This window comes from Chlorella variabilis (genome assembly GCF_000147415.1).
Source record: "Chlorella variabilis unplaced genomic scaffold CHLNCscaffold_23, whole genome shotgun sequence".
Classification (NCBI taxonomy): domain Eukaryota; kingdom Viridiplantae; phylum Chlorophyta; class Trebouxiophyceae; order Chlorellales; family Chlorellaceae; genus Chlorella; species Chlorella variabilis.
In genome coordinates this window covers 515,745-543,440 of record NW_005435065.1, presented here as the reverse complement: position 1 = coordinate 543,440, position 27,696 = coordinate 515,745, and the positions used below count along the sequence as shown (strand labels likewise).

Sequence of the window (27,696 nt, the reverse complement as noted above, 5' to 3'; positions counted from 1 at the left end):
CTCCAGCGACGGTCCAGCTCTGGAGCGGCGGCGGTGACCAGCGCTGCCCAGCGCCAGCGCTTCCCAGCACTGCCCGCGGGTGCTGGGCAGCACTAATGTAGCACTGGTCGGTGGGAAATTTAGCAGAGCTCTGCCCAGTGCTGGGCGGCGCTGGGTTAGACCCCAGATGTTTGGTTGCAAAATATAATTATTTAGCAAACTCGACCCGCCCCAGTATAGTCCATCACATCTTGAATTAATGTATTTGTTGATTTGCAGAAGAAACAGCGCAGCCATGGCTGCGCCGTTGACCAACGGCATTTGAAGGCATTTTCCCTCCTGCCAGGATGCATCATGCCAGCCGTTTCTCCAACGCAGGAGGTATGCCACGCCCCCTAGCAAGTCTCTCAAAGGGGCGGATCCTCCGTATCGGGGCCAGCCATGTCAGGTTGGTGCACCAGGATGCCCGCCACCTGCATCTGTACGGTACGTGGACGGGGTAGTCGTTATTGAGGGTGACTCGGCCCCAGCAGCGGCTTGTGTGAAGCAGCTGTTGGTTTGCAAAGCAGCAAAAGTTGAAGTAACAAACGTTGTGCCCGACCTACCTGCCTTGCCCTGCGCTGGGTATGGCCCCCTGCTAGCCGCCAATCCATCATGTTGCCACCGTCGGCACCCCATTAATGTTTCCAAAGCTATCAAATAACTCGCCAGTCAGCCACATACATAAGTCAACCACGTACTTCATAAGAATAATCACCGCACAGCCTCCTCTGGTGGTAGGCCGGGGCAGGAGCGGAAGGCAGCGCACGGCGTCTCGTGGATGCTCAGCCGGTCTGGCAGCAGGTGCTGCGCAAGCCGCACCACGGCGGCCTCCATGCCCCCGTTGTGAATGCCGCGCATGAACGTGTCAGGCCGGACCGTGAAACTAAAGCCAAACAGGTCCACTCGCCCCTCTGGCGGCAGGCAGTGCAGGACCAGGTTGAGCGTTCGGAATCCCACCGTCACTTTCGTGCCGCGCAGGTTGAGCAGCTCGCCCACCCGCTGCGTGAAGGGGATGTCCCAGTTGTTGCGCACAAAGGCCGCACGCGGCCCGCAGGCACCCAGCTGCTGCTCCGCCGCCGCCATGTGCCCCTTCAGCTGTGCCGCTTCGATGCGCGTATTGCAGAAGAGCAGCACTGTCCCCGCGCCCGGCGCCCACTTGCGCCGCTTCAAGTACACTGCTGCGTGGACGACGTCGTTGATCCCCCACACCGTGGTGCGCTCACCAGCCCTCACATTGTCCATCAGGTTGAAGCGCACGACGGTGGGGGCGGCGTCGATGGCGGCGCGGTCGAGCTCGCTGAGCGGGCCGTTGCCCACCAGCGCAACTCTCGTGCCGTTAGCCAGGAGCAGGCCGCACACGCGTTCCGTGGTGGCAGCGTCATTCAGGTGGCTGTAAATGAAGTGTGGCGGCAGGAAGCGGGCCGCCAGGTCTAGGTAAGCGGCATGGACTGCTGCCATGCTGTTGGCGGTACCAGCCAGCTTGTGTGGCAGTGCCAGGCCGGCAAGCAGCTGGTGGATGGCGATTGTGTGGTTGGCGGCAGCAGGCGCCTGCGGGTGTGCACACATGGGCGAAGGAAGGGTGAGCTGAGTGGCAAGTAGCCGTGGCAACTAGCGGCTTACATGCATGTGCCGGGAGTGGGGATCAGGCGCAGCCCAAACGCTCACCTGCTCGGCCATCCCCAGAGCAGACCCTTCCCTCTGCCCGCCACCAAACGGCGCCGGCGAGGGCGGCGCAGCGGATGGTGCGGCATGCGGCTGGAGCGCTGCCGGCGTCGTGCCCCCGGGGCTGCTGCCGACCCCCGCCCACCAGCGCGCCGACAGGAGCACCATGGCCGACAAGTTGAGCATTAGTAGTGCTGTGGAGGGGGCAGGGGAGGGCAGACGACATGGTGCTGCTGTTGATCTCAGTTGGGAGGATGTCTGGCGACCAGCGGGCCGTAGAATGCTACCAAACTCGCACATACACACACTCTGGTGTCGCACTGTCGCATGGTATGATCACCAGGTCAATGCAGCCGGCTCACCTGCTCGAGAGGCAGCGCCTGGCGGCTTGTGCGGCGCGCTGGCGGGGCAAGCCTCGCCAGCCACCACCATGACTCAGCAGGCGCCGCTAAACACCGTCATACGGCGGCAGACAACATCTGCACGGTCCTGGACGCCGCACCGTAGCAGTGTGGTAGCATGCAATCGGTCGGTTACCAGCAAGCGCTGGTAAGCGGCATGCCGGGCCTAAGATATCGCAACACTGCTTTTAGAGCTCGCGTTCAAGACAGCACTATTTCGCAAACAGCAATGCAATGGGGATGTCCGGCGCGGGACGCGGCGCACGCACAGCATAGACAGGCGCATCAGCCAAGCGCACGCACAGCATGCTGCAGCAGCGTGACACGTGTCCACAGGACCCAAGGCATCCCAATCGGCGCAGAGGATGTGCACATGGCGGGCAAGGGTGTGCATGGGCTGGCAGAGGTGCCCCCCATCTTTGTGGCAACCCCAGTCATTTTGGTTTTGCTGTTCGTTCTCATTGGCAATGGAGGTCCTCAGACCATCAAAAACATCAAAAAGGAGAGGGAATTGCCCCGCAGCGGGGCCCCGCAGACAGACGCTCCTGTTGCGAGAGACTCCTCTGCCGACCTGCTCTTCATTTGGACCGACCTAGCCACTCCGTTTTCGAGCGAAGCCCTGAAGTCTGTCAGATCGGCTGCCGCCCACTCCGGGGCGCAGCGCTCCGGCGGTGCGGCGGCACCAGCGCGCGTCGTGAAGTTGCTGTGCATGACGCTGTCGTGCTACGAGAGCCGCTACTCTCTTCCTGAATCCGTGGACGTGAGCATGATCTCAGTGAGGGATTTCCTAGGAGCCGAGTCGCCCGCAGCCGGTTGGTTCCGGTGAGCAGCGCCCGCTGAGCCGCTGTCGCTGCCTGCTGCCTGCCGCCTGCGCCTGCTCGCCGACACTCCGCCGTTGCCCCTCTGTTGGTGAGCAGGAACCACACCTGGAACAAAGTGGCGTCAGGCGTCAAATACAAATACCCCCTGCTGTTTCGACGCATGGTGCTTCTGTCCGCCCTGCATGAGTACGGCGGGACGGCGGTGGAGTTTGGCGGCACTGTGCGAGTTTGGCGGCACTGTGCGGGCGCCTGCGCCGCCCCCGTCTGGCTCTCCCTGGTGCGCAGACGTCGGCGGCCAGGCCGTCACCCTGTATGCGCCCCGCGGCCATGAGAAGGTCAGGGCAGCGATTGCCGACTTGGCGTCAGGCTTTTTGGAGTTGGCTGGGCAGCAGAAGTGGCGAGGCTCGTGCCCCTTTGCATCAAGAGCACCGAGGGGCCACAGCTGGATCGACTTTGACAATGGTAAGGGCACAGGCACACCCTGCGCCTCACTGGTGTGTGTTGCCTTCCTGGAAACAATCGCAGCTGCTGAGTTGTCGCTGCTGCTTAGTGCAGGACCAGCCGTGTTCTCTCCTAACCCAGGGCAGCACTACGGTGTGCTGTGGCACGACACGCTTGTGCGCTACCAGCTCACACATAAAGATGGCCCGAACTTGGGTAAATCGCTGGGATGTAGCAAGCCAGCAATGCCGCCGGCTACTGGTGGAGTGGCTTCAGGGTACCGCAATGGAGCTGCCGATTCCAATCCCTGCCTGCCTTTTGCATTGCAGGCGACGAGGTGCAAATGCTGGCTGCTGCACAGGTGAGCGGTTGTGCTGGGTTGAAGCAGGGCGAATCAATCAGCACACCAGCAAGACCCACCCCCAGTCATGACCACCTGCACCCCCGTGCAGTGGCTGCCATACATTGACGCCCGTGTCGACAGGGACAACATGACGCTAGTGACTCCTGCCACAGCTGCGGAGGGCTCCATACTGCTCATCATGAATGCCTTTTTGTAAAGCATGCCATGTATGCCCCTCGTCGCCATTCTGTTGACCGTTTGCTGCCAAGCACTGTCTACCTATACGCCTGCACGCACTGTGCCACTTCAATGCCTGCCTTGCAGGGGTTACAAGCGCACCGGGCACATACTGGCCCCCTCCTGCCTTCATCGATCCGATCCTGGTCTCCATGCATTTCAGTTTGGCATTTTGGAACAGCCTGACCTCCAATTTATCGATTCCATATGTTCGGCAGCATGGACCAGTAAGAGCACGCGATGAGCAGACGCTGGAGTTTTGCAGACCAAGATGCCGGGCGTGGACTCCTACCTGAGCTATCGCATGACAGCCACGCCGGAGAGCGTGGCGCGTCCGGGAGCCGAGCCCAAGTGCCTCGTCCTGTTGGTGGACGTCCCGGACGAGCTGCTGCCCCTGCTGCCGCCGGCCGTCAACAGGAACGAGTGCAGGCTGAATCCCAAAGTCTTTGGCAAGCAAACAAGCAACGGCATGTTCAGAGTCGAGCTCACATTTGAGTATCTCCGGATATATGCTGAGGCTAGGGTCATCATCACTACACGGCTGCACTGCGGCGTCCCAGCGGCAGCAATGGGTGTCCCAGTGATTCTGGTGAGTGCGGTGCCGACTGCGTGCGGCGGGTGGGGTGGAGAACTGCCGAACATGTTACTCAGTGACTGAGGGTCTGTAAGAATGTGAGAGTGCGCAAGCTATCAGCCTGGGACATGCAGCCTTCCGCCTGCCTGGGGATGCCCCTCCCCGCCCCTCGCTTCCCCACACTGCCTCCTGCTCTCTGCCTCCAGGTCAAGCACCCAGAAGGCGTCACTGGCCGCTTCGACGGCTTCCACCCGCTTTTCCACACTGCCGATATCTGGGAGCAGCGCGGCAAAGCAAAGGCATTCCTTCAATCGTTCGACTATAGCGCGCCGCCGCCCATCCCTGTCCAGACCGGCCCGACCCCAGAGTGGAGGAAAATGCGGTGCGGCTTGCTGGAGCGCGTTGTGGCACAGAACCCCATGCTGCTCGACTCCATCAATGACCAGTCGCTCACGCCTGCCTTTGAGCGCTGCCAGGCATTTCGTTACTTTCCACGGTAATGAAGCGCTGTATGATTCACCAGTATAACTATATAATTCTTTCATGTAGCCAATGGCTTTGGCTTGAATCTGACGCTGGAATGCAAATGTCTCAATGTGTCCTTTCTCTGCCCACCACAATTTGTTTGCTCCTTTTTCCTCTGCCCACTCCATTCTCTGCCCACCACAACTCAACTACTCACTTCACTCACAGGAGGCGATGAAAACAATGCAATGTCACCAACATATCGGTACTTGAAGGCCCCTTTGTGCATGGCCGCCCTTTCCCCTGCCCCGCCTGCAACGGCAATTTTATCAGGTCTGCCACGTTCCACTCTGATTCTGAATGCATGTGAACGCATATCATTGAAATATTCAGACAATATTCATGAATCAGCACCTTTCGGAAAAAATGAAATAATCAAACGCAACAGCAAAACCTAACAGCAGCAGCAACAAGACAAATTTCTTTAAGCAATGGAAAGCAGCAATGATGGTGAAGCAGAGGAGGTGGTAGCAACATAGCTTGAAGCGCATGCTGTTGGTGACATTCTTCGTCCCCAGGAGTTCAGCACAGCATGTTGAGAAGCACTTGATGGAGCTCCGTGTACACCTCTGGCCAGAAGTGGCGGTGATCATACAGCGGTGGCGGCTGGAAGGCCATCGCCGGGCGCAGCAGGCGCCAGGCATCCAGCACGCGCAGCTGGTCCTGGTCAGCCGCTGCATCCAGGAACTGGGCATCCCAGGAGGCGCCGATTGTGATGTTGGTTGAGGGCGTGGTGGTGCGCCACAGGGCCATCCCTCGCTGTGCCGCCACCGCCGCCACCGCTGCCTCCACCACCGCGCCGCTGAACCCGGGCGGCGACCTGCGGTCGAAGATCGCCCGTTCGGCCGTCTCCACTGTTCGCCACGCCCCAGAGTTGATGATTACCGCTGCAGGCTTCAGCTTGGCCACCACCTGGTACAGTGAGGGGCGGGACATCCAGGCAACCGTAGGTAAAGTGTCAGGCAGGCAGCCGGGGCGACGCCACATGATGGCAGCGGCAGTCAGGTGGGTGCCTGCGCCTCACCTCGCGCAGGGCTTCGGGCAGCGGCAGGGCATAGTCCGACTTGAAGCTGCACTCGCCAGGGGCGCGGCGGCACCCCCGGCCTGCGCAGGCGGGTGGCTGGCACGGCGTGGCGTTGAAGAATGGCGGGTGGCCCCAGTGGCCCACCAACTTATCGGGCCAGCCACGCCAATACTTGAAATGAACATTCAGGTGCCGGCTTGGGTGGATGTAGGACCGACCCATATCGGCACCGCCTATGCAGTCGCTCAGCATGTAGCCCTGGAAAGCTTCAGTGGAACCTGCAGCGCAGCAAGAAGCGCATGGGGAGGCGTGTGCCCATTTCAATGCCTGGAGGGGGCAGCTTCTGACTTTGGCTGCAAAGGCACCAGCTTCAAAGGACTTGCCAGGTGCATCTGCGACAGGCCGCAAACTCACCTTTCACGAATGCCGCAACGCTGGCTGACCAGGTCTGCCTGAACACTATGCTGGGATGGTCAGCTATTGTTGGCCACCTGCCATTGTGCAGGAAGGATGCTAGCGCGAGGAATGAATAGCGGGAAAGTGAGTCGCCGATAAACACGATCGGGCGGTGGGCGAGGCACGCTGTCGCCTGGGGGGCGGTGAATCGGCGCAGGGTGCAGTGGCGCAGGGACAGCCTGGGCGTGTTAAGGAAGGAGGGGGGTGGGTCCTCCTGTGAGCTGGCGGATGCGGAGCTCCAAATGGCGGAGCCCTCAGGCAGCAGGCCAGAAAGCAGAGTCAGGTTGCAAGGCGGCAGCGGCGGCGAGAGCGGCCGGGTGCTCCCCGGCGACAGACGATCGTCGGGGCGGCGCAATGGAATTAGCTTGGGCGGCAGCCGATCATGGAGCAGCAGGAGGAACTGGAGCGCCAGGAGCGCAGAGGCACACTTTAAAACAGCTAGCGGGCTGCAAAGTTCTGGGCCCCGCATCCATTTTGGAAGCATAACGAATGCAGGTTCGTCCCTCTCGATGGAGCAGCAGCCGAAATAATCGTGCTTTCGCGCGCGCGCTGCCTGCCCTGTGATGCAGACTCCCTTGAAAGGAGTCGCAGCTCTAGGCAGGATGGGGCAAGAGGGCAGATCGGGCGGGAATCAGAAGGTGTAGGAATGTGGGTGCCGGTGGCAGCCGGAGTGTTGCTAAATTCCGGCAGGGGGGAGGGAGTGTGGACATCGAACATTCCAGCCACCGATTTAATAAAATAGTGGTAGGAAAGGGTAGCGTCGGTTAGCGTTCCACCCATGGGCGTTCCACGTGGCGAGGGGGGCGGGCGGAGCGTTCCACGTGGCGAGCGGCCGTACATCAATTTTCCCATGCCTCAGGCCCCTATCATTTTTAGCCTGAGCGCCCCCGGCGCCTCCATTTGATGTTGGGCACTCTCGTTTGCGCCTCTCCTGACCTTCAGTGGTCTAATACTTCTATTTGTAGCGTGCAGTCTGCCCGCATCGCGGCCGGTTGGGCCAATCGGTCATGGATCCGCCTGCTATCTCGCTTCACGTTCTCTCCTGGGACTCATGAAGTCTCCTTACAACACTATAACGCCATGGAGAAGCGCGCTGGACGCCCCCGACAGCTTGGAGGGGCCAGCAGAGGGCGGGCGGCGGGCGGGGCACCAGTCCCTGCCGCACCAGTCCCTGCCGCCGCCATGAAAACAACAACAGTGCAGCATCTTCTAAGGATGAAAATGCTCAGGTCCACAGCATCGTGCCCAAGCTGCTGCAAGTCCTCTGCTGCTTGCAAGAGGCACTGTAGCGCTGCACCCCGCTGGCGAAAGCGTTCGCGCTCGTCCAGAAACGCCCGCCGCTCTTCATACCTCCACGCATTATCCGGCCCAACATTCTCCTTGAGATTGAATGCAGTTGTTGTTTTGATGGTGGCAGGGGCGCCAACCTTCTTTCTGCTAGAGAACTGCAGGGGGAAGAGGAAGCAGGCACAGCACAGTTGACGCCGCAGCCGCCATCACTGCCGCGCCGCCGCCATGCACAGCATGGACACTTGCCGTGCCTCCCCTGCGCTGCAGGACTGCGTCCGATCGTGTGTAGGATCTCTTTTTGGTTGGACCTGGCGCTGTTCTCAGCTGCGTCTGGGCTGCAGCAAGCCTGGAGCTCTGCCGCAGCATAGTCCGGTCTACAAATTACTCGTTTGGTGCAAAACAGGCAAAATAGACGCAACTGCATCCAAATTTGGACATGCCTGCATACGTGGCAGGTTTCACAGGTGGCAGACTGGTCAAAAACTCAAGTTTTTGGTGCCCCACCCTCGCCATGCCTCGCGATAGTGGGGCACAACTGCCCATCGGGCACTATGAAGTCCATTGCAAGCCATTTCCAGCACCAGTCAACTCTTGTATGGTATCAAACAAGATGTGGGTCGCTGCCTGTTTGCCCAAATTTGCTGTCTCTGGCCCAATCGAGTAAATTGAAGTAAACCCGCTAACAGCCGGCGTAGGAAAGTTGGCGTAGGCCGGTTCATGGGGCGGCCGGCCCTCTGTTTTCGTTTGTGTTTCTCCCGGGTAGTACCCCGCTACGAAAGGCAGGCCAAAAAGGGACGCCTCCGAGATCCCTCTTGTCGATCGGTGCGCCTGATAAACCACGCACGACATCCTAAGAGTTACAGCAATGCCGAGAGATCATGAAACAGGCACATGTGCGCAGAGAATCATCAGCGCCGCCAACTGGGCGGGCAGCTGCCGCCAGCTTGGCGACTCTGCGGGCCAAGCAAAGGTTTGGCTGGGGCGCAGTGCACACCAAGCCCGGCCCAGCCGCCCTCAGGGTTCGTAGTTGAGCATGGGGCGCAGCCAGCGCTGCGCCTCTGCCAGGTCCATCTTCTTGCGGGCCGCATAGTCGGCCACCTGCGGGGTTGGACGCCACCGATGGGACCACACTCAGCCAGAAGGACAGCGCACCCGGCTTCAAAGGCAGTCTCGCTGGAACGGACCAGCAGTGAAACGCGGCGCAACGCAGGCAGCAGGGCATGCCGCTGGCCGGCGCAGCCCACGGGCTTTGGCGGCGGCGGCGCAAGGGCTCCGTCCCACCTGCTTACACATGCGGCCCACCAACCACCGCCCGTCCGCCCACCCACACACCTGGTCTTGCGTGATCTTGCCCACAGCAAAGTACTGGGCGGCGGGGGAGGCAAAGTAGAGGCCTGACACAGAGGCGGCTGGCAGCATGGCCATGGACTCAGTCAGGGAGCTGCCCACCTGCAGGAAGTGCAGGGCCAGGTGTGTGTGTGAGTGTGTGTGTGTGTGTGTGTGTGATAGTGGCAAGGCGCATGTGGGGCGCCGCACGCAGGCAGGGGGCGCGAGGGCCCAGGCAGGCGGCACGCCACGCTTCTGCTGCGGGCGCGTCTCGAGGCCCCCTGTCTCGCCCGCAGTCGAATGGGCCGCTCAAGGGATCGCAAGACGCCGGCAAGCGCCAGCCACCCGCCGAAGTGCCAATCCCACCCAAACAGCCACCCACACCCACACTCACATCCACACCCACCTGTTGCTCCACCCGCATCAGCTCCCACATCGTGCGCTTCTCGGTGTGGTCGGGCTGGGAGGGGTATCCCGCGGCGGGGCGGATGCCGCGGTACTTCACCTTGAGCATGTCGTCCACCGACAGCGCCTCGTCCGCGGCATACCCCCACACCTCCCGCCGCACCAGCTCGTGCAGCCGCTCTGCCGCGGCCTCTGCCAGCCGGTCAGCCAGCGCCTCGGCCATGATGTAGGAGTAGTCATCCCCCTCCGCCTTGAACACCTCGGTCATCGCCTCCACCCCCATGGCTGCAGAGAGGAGGCGCAGGGTGGCGGGTCGTGGGTGGTGGGTGTGTGGCAAAAGGTGCAAGAGCAGGGCAGAGCAGGGGTGAGGGGCGGTGGGGACGATGATGTGGCACGGCAGGCGCGGCCTGGCAGCGCCTGCTCTCCCCAACAGCCAACAGCCAGGCCCTCCTCTGCTACGCCCCGCAGCGCTGGGCTGGGCTGCACCCCCTCTTCCCCCTGTGCTGCACCCCCTGCCCCTCTGCTGCCCACAGGGCGCTCTTTTCGCCCGAGTCGGCAAGCCCCGCTGCACACCGTCATGCTGCAGCTCCCCCTGCAGCAGCCTGCCGCCCTCCTGCTCCTCCCGCTGCTCCCCCGCCGCCCCCACACGGCAGCGCCGCCTCACCCGAGTTGGCAAACATGCCCAGGTAGTCCACGGTGCCTGTGGAGCGAGGTGCCACAAAGTCGGACAGGCAGTAGTACGGCTCGTCGCCGTCCTTCTCCGCCTGCTGCCGCAGGCCGTGGAAGCGGGCGGCCACCTGCGGTGGTGGTGGTGGTTGGGGGTGGGTGGGGACGTAGATGTGAGGCGGGCAGGAGGAAGGTGATCAGCAGCAGCGGCGGTGGAAAGTGGAGGCGCGCGAGGTGTGGCAGCCGAGCAGGCACCCGAGCCTGGCGGCACACACGCAACCCATTCAGAGGCACAGCCCTCCGGTGCTGGCCCACGCTCCCACCAGCATCGCCCAACCGGGAAGAGGAACAACCAGAAACCACGCGGACAAAGCAGCAGCCCACCTGCGCTCTGCCCCACAGATGGAGGAAAAGAAGCAGGAACCACACACAGCAAGCAGCAGGGAGGGAAAAGCAGGGGGACAAAGCAGCAGCCCGCACCTGCGCCCTGCTCTCGTCGGTGTACACCTCTATGTCGTCGCCCACCGAGTTGGCGGGGAAGATGCCCACGATGCCCACGATGCGCAGCTTCTTGCCGGCGATGATGTCCTGCGCAGGGGGAGTGGAGCGTGTGTGTGTGCGCGCGCGCGTGTGTGTGTGTGTGTGTGTGTGATGCAGGCATGAACATAGTGTGCCTCGCAGAGGGAGTCTGAATGACTGCATAACACATGTGCCAGGTGTGTCGCACCACGATGCTCTGCTCCTCGCCACCCCCACAGCCACCCGCCCGCAGACCCACAGCCTACTCGGCCCACCTGCAGCATGGCCTGCGCCTCATCAAACAGCTTCCTGGCCTCCCCGCCCACCGCCTCGTCGTTGAAGATCTTGGGGTAGCCTCGGTTGGGGTAGCGCCCCCGCAGCTGCCACACCTGCACCCAGCGCCGCGCGGCGGGCAGGCAGGCGAGCAGGCGCGGCGAGTGGCACGGGGCTGGCGTGCGCCCAGGCTGGCACTCAGGGAGGCGCCATTGCCAGGGCTGTCATGCAGGGGCGGGCAGCAGGGAGGCCACCCCGACTTGGAAGAAAGGAATGAAAACGGAAGGGAAGAAAGCGTGTCGGCGCCCCACCTGGAAGAAAGGGTTCCAGTCGATGTACGGCAGCAGCTCTTCAATAGGCATGTCCAGGTACGCCTGCGTGCCCAGCTGCCTGGGCCGTACCGGCGCATTCTCCGGCGCGCTCCAGTCCACCTGCGCGCAGCGGCGGGGCGGGCGGGCGGCGGCAGGCGCGCGTGAGCAGCGGGGCCGGTGAACAGCAGCACGCGCTCCTGCGCCCACCCGCAGCGCAAGGACAGGCACAGCAAGCGCGCCCTGCGCCCACCTGCAGCCCCTTCCTCTGCGCCTCCTGCAGGGTCACATACTTGCGGTCCTCCAGCCCCGCATAAAACTCCTCCCGCATCTCAGAGTACTGCTCCCTGCACGCGGTACACGCGGCCGGCACAGCAGGCGAAAGAAGAGTTGGCACGGTCGGCTGGCGCCACCGCTGGCGAACAGGTCCCATAATGTGGCAAGCCCGCCCCGCGCCTCACCTGATGTCTTCCACAAACTCCTCCTTCTGCCGCGCGTCCAGGAGGGACTGCGCCACGGGCACGCTGCGCGAGGCGTCCAGCACGTACACCACCGGCCCGCTGTACTGCGGCTCGATCTTCACCGCCGTGTGCATCTTGGAGGTGGTGGCGCCGCCGATGAGCAGCGGCAGGCGCAGGCCGCGCTCCTCCATGCGCTTCGCCACGGTGACCTGCCGGGCAGGGGCGCAGGGGGGCATGGCCGGGTGGGCAGGCAGCGACGGGGTTGCACGGCTGGGAGGGGAAGGGCGGCGAGGGCGTGTGGGCAGTGTCGAGCTGCGGTAAGGAGCGGGTGTGGGCGCTGGGGCAGGGGCCAGGGTAGCAGCTCAGCTAAGGGGAGCCTGGGGGGGTGCCACAGGCCTAAACAGCGCAGGGAGCCACCCAGTCCGCGCTGGCGGGAGGCGAGCAGGCACTGGGGAGAGGCATCACAGCTCCGCCCGGTGGCGAAACGCCGGCCAGGCAGCCGGCCATCCCCTGGGGCGCACCATTTCGTCCAGGGAGGGGGTGATGAGGCCAGACAGGCCGATGATGTCGGCATTGTGCTCCACGGCGGCGTCCAGGATCTTCTCCCAGGGGCACATCACGCCCATGTCGATGACCTGGGGGCAGGCAGGCAGGCAGGCAGCGGGCAGCCAGTCTACTCATCACAGCTTTCAGCTGCCCAGAAGACTGGACTACCAAAAACTAACAGGTTCCTTAATCAGACGGGAGTGCACAGCAACAACCCCACTCAAAGCACACCCAGCGCAGCACCTTGCGCCGCACGCCCTGCTGCACCTACAGCACACAGCGACAAAGAAAATGTGGCGCAGCGCCGCCGCCCACCCGCGCCCCAACGGCAGGCCCCACCTTGAAGTTGTTGCAGCCCAGCACCACGCCCACGATGTTCTTGCCGATGTCGTGCACATCGCCCTTGACGGTGGCCATGATGATGACGCCCGCGTTGTCGTCCCCGGTCTGCCCGTTGCGCGCCTTCTCCTCCTCGATGTAGGGGATGAGGTGGCCCACGGCGCGCTTCATCACGCGCGCCGACTTGATGACCTGACGGGCGGGAGGATGGGAGGGAGGGAGGGAGGGAGGGAGGGACGTCGAGAATGGAAAGGAGTGAGCAGCGGGGAAGGTCGGGCGGCACGGGAGGGGACGGGGACCGAGACAGGCAGAGCGGCTGCGGCTGCGCCCCGGTGATCCCCAACCTGCGCCGCCTGCCAGGGCGGGCCCCACACCCCTCCCTCCCTTGGTCCCCGCCTCACCTGCGGCAGGAACATCTTGCCCGCCCCAAACAGGTCCCCCACCACGTTCATGCCGTCCATGAGGGGGCCCTCGATGACGTTGAGGGGGCGCGGGTAGCGGCCGCTCACCCGCGCCTCCTCCGTGTCCGCCACCACAAACTTGTCGATGCCCTTGATGAGGGCATACTCCAGCCGCTTCTCCACGCTGGCCTCCCGCCACTCGTCCTGCAGCGCACGGCAGGCAGGCGCCCAGGCAGGGCAAGCAGGAAAGGAACCAGAGTCAGGGACTGGGCAAGCGACAGGCCTCGGGCCACATGACAGTGCCAGCAAGACAGCAAGGCACGACAACTCTCCCCACAAGCCCCATAAAGCGTGCATCCAGGGCAGGCTCCTGGTCGGTGGCACGTGCCCCGACACCCCACCTGCTTGGGCCCACCGTTCTGCGCCACGCCCTGCCCCTTCCTCTTCACGTCAGTGGGCTTGCACTTGGGCTCAAGGGTGGCTGCATACTCAAGCATGCGCTCCGTGGCATTCTCGCAGCGGTTGAGCAGCACATCCTCCACAAACTCCAGCAGCTCCTTGTCAATCTTCTCATACACATCCGCCTGGACCTGCAGGCGGGTGCGGGGAACAGCCGCTGCTGCGTTAAGGGCCCCAATCGCGGCTGGAATGTGTGCTGCGACATGCTGAAAGCATGCAGCCTGCAGTTGCCGGAAAACTACTCAGGCAAAAAAGGAAGCAAATAAACTCAGGTATGAACAGGATCAGAGCAAACCACTCCAGGCAAAAGGTGAACGTATGTGCAAGCATCCCCAAACACACTCCTGCTCATTGCAGCAGCCACCCCCAGAACAATCCCCACCTGCGTGGCATTCACGATGCCCATGTCCATGCCCGCCTTGCAGGCGTGGTGCAGGAAGGCGCTGTGGAAGGCGCGCCGCACCGGCTCGTTGCCGCGGAAGGAAAATGCAATGTTGGACACGCCGCCGCTGATCTTGGCACCCGGGCACAGCCGCTTGATCTCCCGTGTGCCACGAATGAAATCGACGGCATAATTGTTGTGTTCCGCCATGCCGGTGCCCACAGTGAGGATGTTGGGATCGAAGATGATATCTTGAGGGTTGAACCCAACTTCCTCCACCAGAATGCGGTAAGCACGCTGGCAGATGCGCACCTACAGGCAGCCGAAGTGCACAGCAGGGCCATACATGCAAATCAGACGACCAGTAGGCTGTTCATTAACAGCAAGTGCAGGACAGCCAAGGCGAAAGCTCTCCAGCAAGTGCAGCGTCCAACCAGCTCAATGACGCACCTTGTTGGCACAGTCTGCCGCCTGCCCTTCCTCATCAAACGCCATCACCACCACAGCAGCGCCGTGACGCTTCACAATGCGTGCCTGCTCCCTGAACTTGTCCTCTCCCTCTTTCAGAGAGATGGAGTTGACAATGCACTTGCCCTGCGGCAGAACATGTAACAACACAGGTGGTCAGCTGTTGCTTTTCTATTGATTGAATTGATTGATGCTATTATCTCTGAATCAACTGGCTATACGATGGAACACGATGCCGACACAATCACAAAACATGGAACACAATGCCAACAACACATCAAGAAACTCAGAATGCCCAGCGGCCAACCACAAGTCCACCCCAACCCACCCTCAGGTGCACACCTGGCAGCACTTGAGGCCTGCCTCGATGATGAAGAACTTGGAGGAGTCGACCATGAAGGGCACGCGGCTGGCCTCCGGGTCCGACACCAGCAGGTTGACAAAGCGCGTCATGGCGGGCACGCCGTCAATCAGGCCGTCGTCCATGTTGATGTCAAGCACGTGGGCCCCGGCATTGACCTGCACATCCAGCATCCACACAGCAGCAGGAGTGTGCAAACACACCAGCCTCCACCATCCAAGCTGCAACACTCCAGCTGACGCCCAGCCTGTGCAGCATCTCAGCAAGCTGCATAATGCTGCCCAATCTTGGTACACACATCTTGAAGACAAACACAAAGCACCCCGCACCTGGGAGAGGGCAATGGACACGGCCTTGTCATAGTCGCCATCCACAATCGCCTTCTTGTAAATGATGGACCCCGCCACATTGCAGCGCTCTCCAATCATCAGGAACGTCTCCCGCATGTTGTCAGGGTTGGGCTGGTAGTTGAGCGGCTCCAGCCCGCTCAGCCGCAGAAGCTGTGGAACATCATGCAGCTGCCGGGGCGGGTAGGCAGATGCCATCTCCCGGATCGCAGCAATGTGCTCGGGTGTGGTGCCGCAGCAGCCGCCAATGGCATTCACCAGGCCCTCCTCGCCTGCAGGCAGGCACGGCATGCAGAACAATGTTGAACATTCGAAGCAGGACAGTGAAACGTAATCCTAGCAAGCAAAGCGAAGCAGCTGCCAGCAGCCAATTCCATGCTGGCTGCAGCAAGCCCATCCACCAGCAGGTCCAAACAGCAGTCATGCTCACAGAAGGGGCGGATGTCCTCTGCCATGTCTGGCCCGCGCTGGTCGTAGCCGCCCATGGCGTTGGGCAGGCCCGCATTGGGGTAGCAGAACACGTAGCAGTCGGCGCAGGCAGACAGGTTGGCAATGTACTGCTTCATGTCGCTGGCACCCAGCGCGCAGTTCAGCCCAATGGCCAACGGCTTGGCGTGGCTGACGCTGTTCCAAAACGCCTCGTTGGTCTGACCGCTCAGCGTGCGCCCAGAGTTGTCCACGATGGTGCCGCTGATGAACACAGGGATGCGCACGCCCTGCAGGCAAAACCACACAAAACAGCCCCTCACAAAATCTCAAGCAGGTGCGCATGCTCTTCTGCGTCTCTTCTTGCAATTGCAAAGCAACATGACAAACAGCAAGCAAGCAGCGAACAAGCAGGCAGCACTGCTCACCTGCTCTTCAAAGAAGCGCTCCAAAGCGTAGATGGCTGCCTTGGCGTTGCCCGTGTCAAAGATGGTCTCAACCAGGTACATGTCCACGCCTCCCTCGTACAGCGCCCGCGCCTGCTCATAGTAGGCCTGCTCAATCTCATCGTACGTCACGCCACGCAGGGCGGGGTTCTCCACGCTGGGGGACACGCTGAGCGTCTTGTTGGTGGGGCCAATGGCGCCCGCCACAAACTTGCGGCTGCCCGGGTTGGCCGCCATGTAGGCGGCTGTGGCCTTCTTGGCAAGCTGTGCTGCCGTACGGTTGATCAGGGCAACCTCCTCCACCTGGTCTAGCTGGTAGTCGGCCTGTGAAAAGGGCAGAGCGGGGTGACAAAAGCGCAGGCATCTCGTCGGCAGTGCAGCAAGAACAAAAGCAGGACCAGTAGCATGCTTAGGCAGGCAACAGCAGGGACCAGCGGCATGATTCATTCAGTTACAGCAGCAGCCGTTGGGAAGTAGGTCGCTCTTCAGGCAACCAGACCTGCGAGATGGTGGTGCCATTGAAGGTGTTGGTTTCAATGATGTCGGCGCCGCCGGTGAGGTACGCAGTGTGGATCTCCTCAATCACGTCGGGCCGAGTCAGCACCAGCAAATCGTTGTTGCCCTTGAGCTCATGCTCATGGCTCTTGTACCTGCGCCAGCCATCATGGGCATCATGGGCATCAAAGCAGCAACCGCATGCAAGCTCGGTGTGCAGAAATGAGTCTGGCAAGCAGCCAAGGTGGCTGCCACCATCTCAGCAATACATCAATGCCACCCTCGGCACCCAGCTGGACAGACAGCTGCCCAGCACCACTCCAGGCACACACCGCTCGCCGCGGAAGTCCTCCTCCTGCAGCTTGTAGCGCTGGATCATGGTGCCCATGGCGCCGTCGATGAAGATGATGCGCTCCTGCATCATCGCCTCCAGCTGGCCAAACGCCTCCGACTTGGCCAGCGGGTCGCGCCACGGCTGGTAGGCGGGCACGTCCGTCATGGTGCCTCCTGTTGCCTGCTGCGGTGATCCCGGCTGGCTGCTGCCTGGCACTGTCGCCTTGGCCACTGCCTCTGGCGGCGGCGGAGCAGAGGGTACTGCAGATCCAGCAGAGCACAGCGGCGGTCCTGACTCCCTCTGCTGCCTCATGTGCACAGATTGCTCCTGCTATGAGCAGCTTGCAAGAGAGCATGCATTGGAACCTGCAGCTGGCCGTGCCCACCTGTCGAATTGGGTGCTGCCGCCGCTGGCGGGGGTTCTGTGCCGCTAGTCAGCCACCAGCAAGCCTGCAGGCTGGGCGCCCCACACGATCGGCATCATGCAGCTGCCCGACCGTGACTAGCATGCTGGCGCGCCAGAGAAGCAGCGAGACTCACCCCGACGAAAAGGAATGTGGGCACCAGTAAGGGAGATGCAAGGATGGCGATTGCAAGAAGCACGGGGCTGAGCAGCAGCACCAGATGAACCGCGACCAGCGCCAAGGCGCAGGTGAGGAGCGGCCTGGGGGCGGCTTGCAGCACTTGCAGCATAAACAACACCCAGCAGCTGTGCTGCCACTCAGGGACCCGGTCGTTTCCGAGGATTGCGGGCGCTTGAGCGAATGAGGCTGATCGCAGTACAATTGCCGCCAGACGGTACGCCTCCGAAATGTGCGCCGCGCTCCCTCTTTCGCAATTACAGCGTTCGAACCAGATGGCGTTCCACAATCTGTACCCCGAGCTGCTGCTGGCTCTGGTTGGCAACACTGGGGAGGCATTTGTGCAGCGGGAGCAGGGCGCAATCGTTCTTGCAGACGTGGTGGACTGGGTCACGCCGCCCGAGAGGTGCGCTGGACATTGCGCTTGAACTCGAAGTGATCCGCCGTGAACTGCAGACGGGGCTGGAGCTCCAGCAGCTGCGAACGTTGCTGGCGTTGCTTGAGAGTCCATCCTGCCGCGGCGTGCTGGCCTGCACCCACGCCGCCGCCGCCACCGCTGCTGCGGCTCCAGTGGTTGCCAGCCAGCCAGCCAGCTTTGTCCGACTGCCTGCGCACATCCGTCTGTGCAGGGAGCAGCTCAACCGCCTGGCACGGCTAGGAGCTCACTATGCAGCGCTGGAGGAGTTTGTGTGCAGCGCGACGGCGGCCGGCGCGGGGGACGACGGCACGCAGCCGCCCGCCAGCATGTACCGCCTGGCGCTGGCCAGCGGCGTGTCGGAGCTGCTGGACGTGTACCGCTCAGCTGTACTGCAGGTGGAGGCGCACCTGCTGCACCTGGGCGCCGCGCCGCCGCTGCTCAGCGTGCAGCAGTTCCTGCTGGAATTCGAGGCCCTGCTGCCAGAGGTGGCCGCCCTGGTGGGCGAGGTGCGGCGCCGCGGGCTGGGCGGCAGCCAGGCCATGCGCGCGCTCAGCCTGCGCGCGGGCAGCGGCGCGCCCGCGCTGCAGTCGTGCGCCGCGCGCCTGCTGTGGCACTGCCGCCAGGTGCTCTTCAACCAGCTCGAGTCGTGGCTGGTCCACGGCCTGCTGCTGGACCGCGGCAACGAGTTCTTCATCCGCCGCTGCGACACAGCAGCGCCGCCGGCAGCAGCGGGGGCGGCGGCGGGGCCGGCGGCGGGCCACGTCGCGTCGCCCGCTTCGGCGCTGCATGGCGGCGGCGGCGGCGGCGGCGGCCCTCCTGGCGGCGGCTCCATACTGGATTGGGAGCCGCTGGAGTGGCATGCGGGGTTCCAGGTGCGTGCCGGTTCGCGCACTTCAGCTATCAGCTTTTGTGACGCAGCTGCTGCAGCGCTGCCCTCCCACCAGCTGCCAACAGCCCACCGGGTTGCCGTATAGCACCCATCCCCGCCCTGCGCTGGCCCGCCTTCCTGCCGGCCCGCCGCCGCCGCAGGTGTCGCTGGCAGACCTGCCCCCCGACGTGTCGCTGCCCACGGCCGAGGCGGTACTGTTCGTCGGCAAGGCGGTACGGGTGCTCAAGCAGCCCATGAGCTCCGCCGCCTCCCACCAGGCCCTGCACGCGCACGCCCAGATCCTGGCCTTTGCCCACGACCTGCACCGCCTCCAGCGCCAGGAGGCGGCCAGCGCGGCGCAGCTGGAGCACTGCGTGGAGAGCTTGCGCAGCAAGGTAGGCGCCTGGTGCGGTGAGGGGGACGGCGTGGTGTGTGTCAGGGAGAACAGGCAGCGCGGAGGCGGGCTGGACGCGGCTGTGTGCAGCTCGCCGCCGGCTGTCGGGCCCTGCATGTGGCCGGCATCCATGCTGGACGGTCGTGCTGGTGCCCGCCCCCGCCCCGCGGGCCGCTCCAGCGGCGGCACCGGCGGCGAGCGGTGCAGACCTGGGCCCCTGCCTGGCCGCCGCCGCCGCCGCCGCCGCCTGCAGGTGTCGGGCCTGCTGTGGGACCTGGTGCGGCACCGGTGCGACCTGATGGCGCAGTTTGAGGCGATGCGCTGCTACTTCCTGCTGGCCCGCGGCGACTTCTACCAGCAGTTCCTGGACGAGGTGCTGACCTGGCGGCGCTGACCTGGCGGCGCTGACCTGGCGGGCGCTGACTGGCGCACCCCTGCCGGGTGGCTGCCTGCGTCGCCGCTGGTGGCGCTGCCTGGCGGCTTCCTGCGCAGCCGCTGGGGTGCCGCTTGCCCGGCTGCCCTCCTCCCCTACCCTGCACCTCTGCCCCCACTCCATACACATATGCGCACGCCCAGCAAGCTGCCAGCTGCCGCGTGCAGGCGCAGGCGCTGCTGGCGGGCGAGCCCAAGCCCAACACGGCAGAGGCCGACATCGCCCTGGCCTTCCAGCAGTCGGCCCTGAAGAGCACCGCCGAGACGGACGCGCTGTTTGGGGCGGTGGCGCTGCGCTGGCTGCCCGCCGACCGCGGCGAGGACGAGGGCGGGCCGCCCGTGTGGCACCCGTCCCGCTGCGCCGCCGTCAGCGTGCCGCGGTACGATGCCTGGGACGGCCTGTTCCTGGAGTGCGCCGTGGAGTGGCCCCTGCAGCTGCTCTTCCCGCCAGAGGTGAGCGCCAGCAGCCAGAGGGGCGCGGCGCAGAGGCCTCCAGGGCTGGGCGCTGCTTGGTGCCGCACCGTAAGTCGCCTGTGGGCAGCCTCTGCGCAGCCGCCCGTTCAGGCCTGTCCGGCATCGGCGAAAGCAGTCTCACTTGATGAAAGTTCGCATGTGTGCTTCTGCACTGATTCATCAGCAGTATTTGCAGCGTTACACCCCAGCACAAGACATCTCGAGGCGGCACTGCCGTGCTGTGTGGTGCGCAGGTGATGAGCAAGTACGGCGCGCTGTGGCAGCACATGTTCCGGCTGCGGCGGGTGCAGCTGGCGCTGGAGGGCGTGTGGGCCACCCTGCAGGTGCGGGTGGACACTGCAGCTTGCTGGAGGCTGTGCAAGGGTGGCGTGCTGCTTGTGCAGCATGCTGGTGCATGGTTGAGAAACTTCAAAACCCAAGGCTGCCCATCAGCCCTAGTCGATCGACATGCTCAAGCTGCTCAGCGCCACACACGTGTCGCCGCTCCAAGCCAGCCTGCATCAGGCTGCTTCCTCCTCCCTCCCGTGCCCCCTGCCCGGCCCCCGCAGGCCCTGCACCACCGCAAGCCCGAGGACGACGGCACGCCGCGGCTGCCCGCCAGCCTGCGCGCCGCGCTGTGTGCCGAGCGCCAGCAGCAGCACCACTTTGTCTCCAACATGGCTCTCTACCTGGCCATGGATGTGGTGGGGGCCAGCTTTGGCCAGCTGCGGGCCGCCGTGGCCGGCGCCAAGGACTTTAGCGCCGCCGATGCCGCGCACCGCCGGTATGTGGACAGCATGGTGTCGCAGGTGGGTGGCTGGTCGGCTGCTTGGGCTGGGCCGGGCTGGTTGTTCAAAGTGGTCACACTCCGGGGGCGGCACCTGCTTTCCCTTATTTCCAGTTCCCTGCAATCTGAGCCGTGCTTTCTTTCTTGCTGTGCCTCTTCCTGCCGTGCGGCAGGCCTTCCTGGACATGCGGCAGCTGATGGGATACCTGGAGGACATCCTGCGGCAGTGTCGGAAGCTGTGTGCCCTGGTGCAGGTGGGGCTGGTGGGCGTGCAAAGCCTTGCATCGATGGGCTGGGCTGAAATGCACGAACGCAACAGGGAGCACCAGGAACGTGTCATGCCTAGTCGAATGTGCATCACCCCATGCGGCCGGGCGCGGTGTGGAGCATGGGGCGAGCGTGCTGGCACCCCGCAGCCTGTCTTTAGTTTGCAACAACGCAGCAGTGACACAAGGATCTGCTGTGGTGCTTTTTCTCCTTCCTCCCTGCAGCGCCTGGCTGCGGGGCTGGTGGATGCAGTGGCAGCGGCGGCAGCCCTGCAGGGCATCCGCCGCACCTTCCGCCTCAAGCATCGCGTGCTGTACCAGATCATGCAATCGGGGAAGTTGAGCAGCCGCACCCCGGCCCTGCGCCAGCTCATCACCAGATTGAACTTCAACGGCTTTGCAGAGAGGCAGGCGCGTCCGGTGCAGGAGCCTGGCAGTGCCGTGCTGCCCTCGGCCACAGCACCTGCTGCAAGCCCCTGTGGTGGCCAAGCATGAAGCATATGCCTGTTCCGATCACAACGGCGCGTTCAGCAAGGAATTCATCCACAGCTGCATGTGGCATGCTATTCAGCTTGATAATAATCTGACTGCACCCCAGGTCACCCTCCAAATCCCGCCTCTTTCTCCATTTCTCAATAGAATCTTTCAATGCAAGTGTCAATAGGTCATTTTAGGCTGGCCAGACGACCGCAGCGGCGCTTGCAGATCTTGCGCCGTGCTTCGCGCTGGCCACCGCATCACACCGCGCACTTGCCCTCTGGCTTCACCTTGGTGTAGCCGTACTTGCACCTCCGGCAGCGCCCATCGTTGCCACACAGCTCGCACCCCTTCACCGTGCACTCGTGGCACTTGCCGCGGGCGTCAATGTAGTGCGGCGTCACAAAATCACCGGTGTAGCGACATCCCAAGCACTTCTCCTGGTTGGTGGCGTCACACTCTGCGCAGAGCGGATCAGTGCACCTGCAAGCAAGCAAAGGAGCCGGCGGCGCTCAATGCAGGGCTTGAACCGACAGCTGCCGCCAAGGGGCGCCCTTCAACAGGCACTGGGTGCATGGCAGGGCCGAAGTTGTTTGATCTGTGCACCCCTGGCCGCCACATCCACCCGCGCAGCACCGCAGCAGCTCCTCACTTCTTCGGCTGCCCGCCAACCAGCACGTAGCCCTCGTCCGCAGAGAAGCAGCGGCGGGCGTTGCAGTCGCTGCAGCCACGCGGGCACTGCCGGCACTGGCCCGTCTTGGCGTCTTTGTAGGTGAATGAGTAGCAAACGTCGCACTTGGTGGGGGTCAGGCATGATGCGCAGAGTGGCACCAGGCACTGCAGCGGCAGAGAGCAGGGCCATGGCAGGTCACCCATGGCGGCGGCAGTTGTGTTGACTGGCCCACGGCATGCCCATCACGAGGGGCTGCTGCTGCGAACGGCCCAGCCAAGGCGGGCCAGGGTGCACCGCAAGTGGCAGCATAAGCTCCCACCTTGAAGCACTTCTTTTGAACGCCGTTGTAATTGTCCCAACAGGCCAAGCAACGCTTCCTGTCAGGTGTGCACTTGCTGCAGCCCATCCCCCACGGATCATACGGATCGTACCGATCGTACCGATAGAGTTCCGTGCACGGCACACAGGCGCTGTAGTCGAGGCACTCGACACACTTGGAGCCCACCAGCCGGAAGCCAGAAGCGCATGTGCGGCAGCGCCCAGCTCGGCTGCACTTGCGGCAGTTGGGCATACACTGCAGCAAAGACCAGCGAGTGCAATGGGTGCAGGGTGGGTATTGGGTGCACACGGGCATGCATGGGTGGGCGGGTAAAGCGGCAGAGGTGCGGGGTGGGCTTCGGCCAGGCACGGCGGGCAGCCAGGCAGGCCCCAGTCACTGCTGGCATTGGCGTCACCTGCCGGCAGCGGCCATTCCAGTCGAGGTAGGTGGCGGTGTTGTTGGGCCCCGATGGAGTGCACCTGGCGCAGCGCTTGCTGCAGACTGGTGTCGACTCCCAATACTCGCACAGCGGGTCGACGCGGTCGCAGGGCACACACTTTCCGCCGCTCAGATGGAAGCCATCTTGGCAGGCAGTGCACTTGCCCTTGGCGGTGCATGCATTGCAGTGCTCCACCAGGCCGTCGCACTGCGGCATGAAGGAGCCCGTTGGATGCAGGCGATTGGCATCAGCGCAGCTGCTCGGACGCTTCAACAAGGATACCGGGTTGCCTCTACGGGCCACAACTGGCTCACCGGCACACAGACGCCATTGCGCAGGACCCTGCCCAACGAGTCCTCGTCCCACCCTGGACCACAGCGCTTGCACTTCCCATCCTGATCACAGGCCATGCAGCCGTACTTAACCAGGTGTGTGCACTGCGGGGGAGGAAGAGGGGCGGCAGAGCCGCAGCTGCGGTGGGTGGTGCACATGCACCGGCAGCATGGCAGCAGCTGGGTGTCTAACTGGCTTCCTCCACAGGCGAGTAGCACATCCAGTGCCAGCCGCCTGCTCCCTTAGAACATCGCACCTCGCGGCAGATGCCCTCCCTGTCCATGTACACAGGCACGTCGTCGAATTCGCCGTACTTAGTCCAGGCCGGCCACTTCATGCACTTCTGGCACTTGTCTGATGAAGGGCTGCACACGGCGCAGTTACTGTCCTTGCAGGGATGGCAGGTGTTGTTGATCATCACCGAGCCCTCGCCACACTTGGTGCACTTGGTGCTGTCAGGGCTGCAGGCGCGGCAGCCTGTCCGCCAGGGGTGCTTAGTGCACTGCACAGCCGGGCGACGGGTAGGTCAGCAGCAGAGTCCGTTGCTCCTCCGACCCGGCACGAGGCATGGCGCAAGCTGCAATAACTGCCCACGGAGCCCGCCCGCTGCCTACACCGCTCACACCTTGGAGCAGGTGCCATTGGGAGCCGTGACGATCAGGTAGTCAGGATTAGGAAAACGAGATTCCCAGTCGTCGTGTTCCCTGCATTTGGCGCAAGAGCCATCGGGGCGGCATTCCGCGCAGTAGTCGCCGCAGGACTGGCAGGTGCCGTTGCAGGTAATGTACAGTGAGGGGTCCCAACACTTGGTGCACTGCCCGGTGGAGTTGCAGGTTGCGCAGCCGTCAATCTTGCACTGCGGCCCGCGGGTGTGGGTGTGTGTGGGAGGTGTCAGTTGTGCATTGTGGGCAGGGCGGCAGGATTGGGGCCGAACCCCACATGCCACCAGGGGGCACCCACCCGACGGCATGAACCACTTGTGTGGAGGTACATGTTCATGTGCTCTTCACACGTGGTGCACTTGGTGCCGGACGCGGAGCACGTCTTGCACCCGGTGGCTTTGCACTGCGGAGGAAGGCAGGGGAGGAACAGTTTGCGGCCAGCGGGGAAGAAGCGGCGGACGCGGGGAGGAGCTGCGGCGCCACCACAGCGCCCACCTTGGTGCAGACGCCGTTTGAGTCCAGGAACATGCCATCCACGCACAAGGTGCATCGACTCTTCTTCTGGTCACATGAAATGCACTTGAGATCCGCACACTGCAAAGGGGTAGGGGGCGCAGACTGGTGCGGCGGGACGGGGCGCAGGCTGGCGGCAGGGCCAGGGCACCGTGCCGTGGACAAAAATGCGGGAAGCCGGCACGGCTCACGATCGGCGGCCTGCTCCGCTGCCAGGGCTCACACCTTGGTGAACGCTGCAGGGCCAGACGACAAGGAGCAGGCGGACTCACGGACGACAAAAAGCGCTTGTTAGTACGTGCACTTGTTGCAGACCACCCCGCGGCGCCCGAGGCCTCACCGAGCGCTGAATGGGCGACCGTGAGGGCTACCAGGGCTACCAGGGCCACGGCGGAGCACGGGAGACGCGGTGGCCTCATGAGGGCGGCCTCCACGCAGTGTTGGCAATCTGTGAGGTGCTGCAGCAGGAATCAGCTGAGAGAGCAGCAGAGGGAGCGAGCGTTCAGTGTGTGAGCGGGCAGGCAGTACTGCAGGTCGTGGAGAAGGCATGGTGCGGTAAGAGCAACTTGCTCTTACCCTAAACCCTAAACCCCTTTGAAAGGGGGTGGACATGAGAGTGGGGATTCAGGGTGGGAATGCAGGCAACGCGCTACCATATATGCCGAGTTTCCCAAGGCGTTTCCAGCGTTTCTGAGCGGAAAAAAGTGATGTTCCTGGGGAAAATGAGTGAGTTTCATCTGGGCTTTCCAACGGTTCCAACGGCGCTGACTAGCTGACTAGCGCGGGCGCTGCCTGGCGCTGGCGGGGCTTTTCGATTCACGCACAATTCAACCATCTTTCGCGTTTATCGTATGATATTCATCAGGAGGATCGTGTGTCTTCGTGAGCGCCCCGGCTCGCTGCCTCTGGGGGCCGCCCATGCGAGCATGGATGTCAGTGACTGCCGCCGCTGCCGCCAAGGCAGGCTGCACAGTGGGGTCTGCTCACTTCGATCTGGTGTCTCACTAAAACGGCAGCAGTAACCTGCCGTAAGTACAAGCGGGACGGCTGCGTGCCCAAATGGGTTTCGAAACTCTGGCAGGTGCCGACAAACTCCACAATTTCGCTTCCCTGTAGTCTCTAAATAGGGCTAGAATAGTTAGAACGCTGTCGGAGCGCCTGCAGGAAGCCAGAGCAAGAGGTCATGGCCAAGGTCCGCGCAGGTGTGGTGGCAGCCCGCCTTCAGGCTAGGAGAACGTCCCACCGCAACCGGCGGTTGTCACGCAAGCCGGCAGGCCGTGCATGCGGGGCCGGAGGGTGCTCTGCGGAGTCTCGTGCAATCATGCCTTCCTGTCCCCCACCTGTAGGCCTCCACCATTGCTGGAATGCCCCAAAACACTCCCCCGGAGGAGGAGGATGCTCGTGGAACGCCGCCGCGACTGGGCCTCTGCGCCCGGTGAGGGCTGCGGCGGCACGCGCTGCCCGCTTTTGCAGCCAGCCGCCCTGCCGCCCTCGTGCAAATGCCAGCCCTGCGTGCTCACCCTTGCCTGAAAGACTGATATACACTCTCCACTCGTCCATTGCTTCGAGCAGGATACTGAGTTCAGGTCATACCATCCGGGCTGAAGGACGACGGTGTCCATGACGGCAGCGAGTTCCCATCTCCTCCTTGCCCACCGCCTGCGTGCTCTGGCCACGCCCACCACCTCACTCCACCGTGCCCCTGTCAGCGTCCCATGCCACTGACCCACGGGCGCCCTACTCTTCTCGCCATCCCCTTCCCGCCCCCCTGTCTGCCTTCATCCCTCGCTGCGCCCACCCTGCCCCGCTCTGCCTCGCCCTGCCCTGATGCCGTTTTGCCAGCTGCCAATGTGCCTGCGCCCCACAGCCATCAACCCTACTGCCCCTACTGCTGCTGTAGACCAGCCCAAGCTGCAAGCGCAAGGATAACAGCAGGCTGAGCGCCCCACTGCGCATGGTCGCGTTGTGAACAAGGTGAAGCAGCATTTCTGGGCCGACATCAAGCACTTGAGGCTGTCGCCGCCCAATGGTTCCTTTTGCGCAGTGGCTTGTGAGCGGGCTGGGGCGTGGGGTGCTTCCTGGGTCAGGGGAACAAAGTGGGTTGGGCTTTTGGCTTTTGGGATTCCTTCAAACCCCCCCCCTTTCAGTACCTTGAGGAATTGGTTGCACCACCTTTTGGGTGTGCCTTCCGGCTGGACCCGGGCCAGCACCATGTTCGAAAAAAGGGCTTCCCCCTGAATGATCATTTTTTCCCCCCTTTATCCCAACGTGTGAAAGAACTTGGGGGCCCCTACAGCAAGGTGAGGGTCAGCCATTTGGTTATTGTTGCGGTTGCTTTCTCCAACCTGGATGGGCAGCTTGCCACTTGCCCCCCCCCCACTTTGACCTTTGCTCCACACCCCCAACCACGACCTGATGTGCCATCCCCTGTACTTGACTATCTTACATCAGCAGCTCCCCTGCGGGTACGCAGGGGTACTGCTGGTACCATGTAATGCAACACACGTGCGCAGCGAGCGCCGCACTGCGGCGGCGCTGGCCAGCGCCCAGCAGCACCCGCGCCGGGCAGCGTTCTGCCAGCGCTAGTGCTAATCAACCTCGCTGATCAGCGCTGGTGCTTGTTAGCGCTAATCAGCGCTGCTGGAAAGCCCAGATGTGACTAGTGACTAGTGCCCTCCAGGGCCCCAGCGCGCCAGGTGACAATAAACCGTGAGCTAGGGACGGGAAAGGCCCGGAGAGCTGTATGGTGCAGCCAGCGCTGTTTTCAGGAACTCCCGAAGACACCGGGAGACCTTTGGGGAGTCGCAGCGACGCAGACAAGGGTCCTGATGTCAGCAAGAGATGCTGTGCCCTGCTGCGTGGGGCATAGCAGGCATGCTGCAGCATGCATTCTCCATCCATGGTGCCTGCACACCCTCTGGCACAGGCTGCCTATCGCAGCCAGCACTGTGCACTAACTTGGTGTGCTGCTACATGTGTGGCATGCACTCCTACAGCGCTACCAGCCCGCCACACGCCGCCGTCGCCTTGCCGCTCAACGCGTGCAAGGCTGTGGGGCGGCATGCGCTGGCCGCCACATTTTTCTTCACACTTTGGCACGCGGCTGTGCAACCTTGGTCGCATACTGTTGAACGACCCTCGTAGTGTCGCAGCATGGCTGCTGCTGGCTAGGAGGTTTCCTTTTCCAGTTGGAGGTGCAATGAACGGAGCGGCGGCACACCCAGCCGCCAAAAACTACATCAACACTAGGATGGGCACGCCCTCCCTCGCGCCGCCCCACCAGCCCAGAATACAACTGAAACTTGAATGTCGAGGGGATATGTAG

General features: G+C 63.1%; 6 protein-coding genes across 6 annotated transcripts; 2 read left to right on the top strand and 4 right to left on the bottom strand.

Annotated features, from left to right (window-relative positions):
- Positions 1–732: 732 nt before the first annotated feature.
- On the bottom strand, positions 733–2,115 carry CHLNCDRAFT_139155 (expressed protein; the record flags this gene model as incomplete). The annotated part of the gene is made up of 3 exons (XM_005844295.1): positions 733–1,569; positions 1,687–1,877; positions 2,046–2,115. 3 exons carry the CDS (start codon positions 2,113–2,115, stop codon positions 733–735), a joined length of 1,098 nt encoding a protein of 365 aa, XP_005844357.1.
- A 972-nt stretch (positions 2,116–3,087) lies between these two features.
- CHLNCDRAFT_139154 (expressed protein) lies at positions 3,088–3,906 on the top strand (the record flags this gene model as incomplete). Its single annotated transcript, XM_005844376.1, has 3 exons — positions 3,088–3,367; positions 3,676–3,707; positions 3,799–3,906. 3 exons carry the CDS (start codon positions 3,088–3,090, stop codon positions 3,904–3,906), a joined length of 420 nt encoding a protein of 139 aa, XP_005844438.1.
- A 319-nt stretch (positions 3,907–4,225) lies between these two features.
- On the bottom strand, positions 4,226–6,501 carry CHLNCDRAFT_58940 (expressed protein; the record flags this gene model as incomplete). Its single annotated transcript, XM_005844294.1, has 4 exons — positions 6,464–6,501; positions 6,050–6,327; positions 4,707–5,937; positions 4,226–4,515 (listed from the first exon to the last, which is right to left on the bottom strand). Coding segments are annotated over exons 3-4 (735 nt in total), but the record flags the coding sequence as incomplete, so codon positions are not given.
- Positions 6,502–8,809: 2,308 nt separating this feature from the next.
- On the bottom strand, positions 8,810–16,922 carry CHLNCDRAFT_36916 (hypothetical protein; the record flags this gene model as incomplete). Its single annotated transcript, XM_005844293.1, has 21 exons — positions 8,810–8,893; positions 9,128–9,244; positions 9,528–9,811; positions 10,191–10,323; positions 10,673–10,780; positions 10,987–11,100; positions 11,296–11,415; positions 11,546–11,639; positions 11,754–11,962; positions 12,275–12,388; positions 12,639–12,830; positions 13,040–13,243; positions 13,441–13,629; positions 13,881–14,192; positions 14,331–14,474; positions 14,691–14,867; positions 15,039–15,328; positions 15,487–15,772; positions 15,911–16,252; positions 16,428–16,578; positions 16,756–16,922. 21 exons carry the CDS (start codon positions 16,920–16,922, stop codon positions 8,810–8,812), a joined length of 3,831 nt encoding a protein of 1,276 aa, XP_005844355.1.
- Positions 16,923–17,612: 690 nt separating this feature from the next.
- Positions 17,613–21,587, top strand: CHLNCDRAFT_58938 (hypothetical protein; the record flags this gene model as incomplete). The annotated part of the gene is made up of 9 exons (XM_005844375.1): positions 17,613–17,743; positions 17,967–18,627; positions 18,785–19,018; positions 19,271–19,390; positions 19,618–19,902; positions 20,157–20,246; positions 20,472–20,711; positions 20,863–20,943; positions 21,181–21,587. 9 exons carry the CDS (start codon positions 17,613–17,615, stop codon positions 21,448–21,450), a joined length of 2,112 nt encoding a protein of 703 aa, XP_005844437.1. The 3' UTR covers positions 21,451–21,587.
- Positions 21,588–21,692: 105 nt separating this feature from the next.
- Positions 21,693–24,790, bottom strand: CHLNCDRAFT_54582 (hypothetical protein; the record flags this gene model as incomplete). The annotated part of the gene is made up of 10 exons (XM_005844292.1): positions 21,693–21,915; positions 22,085–22,269; positions 22,425–22,679; positions 22,840–23,070; positions 23,178–23,300; positions 23,453–23,698; positions 23,822–24,052; positions 24,354–24,452; positions 24,597–24,607; positions 24,712–24,790. The coding sequence occupies 10 exons, from the start codon at positions 24,788–24,790 to the stop codon at positions 21,693–21,695; spliced, it is 1,683 nt and encodes a 560-aa protein (XP_005844354.1).
- Positions 24,791–27,696: the final 2,906 nt, after the last annotated feature.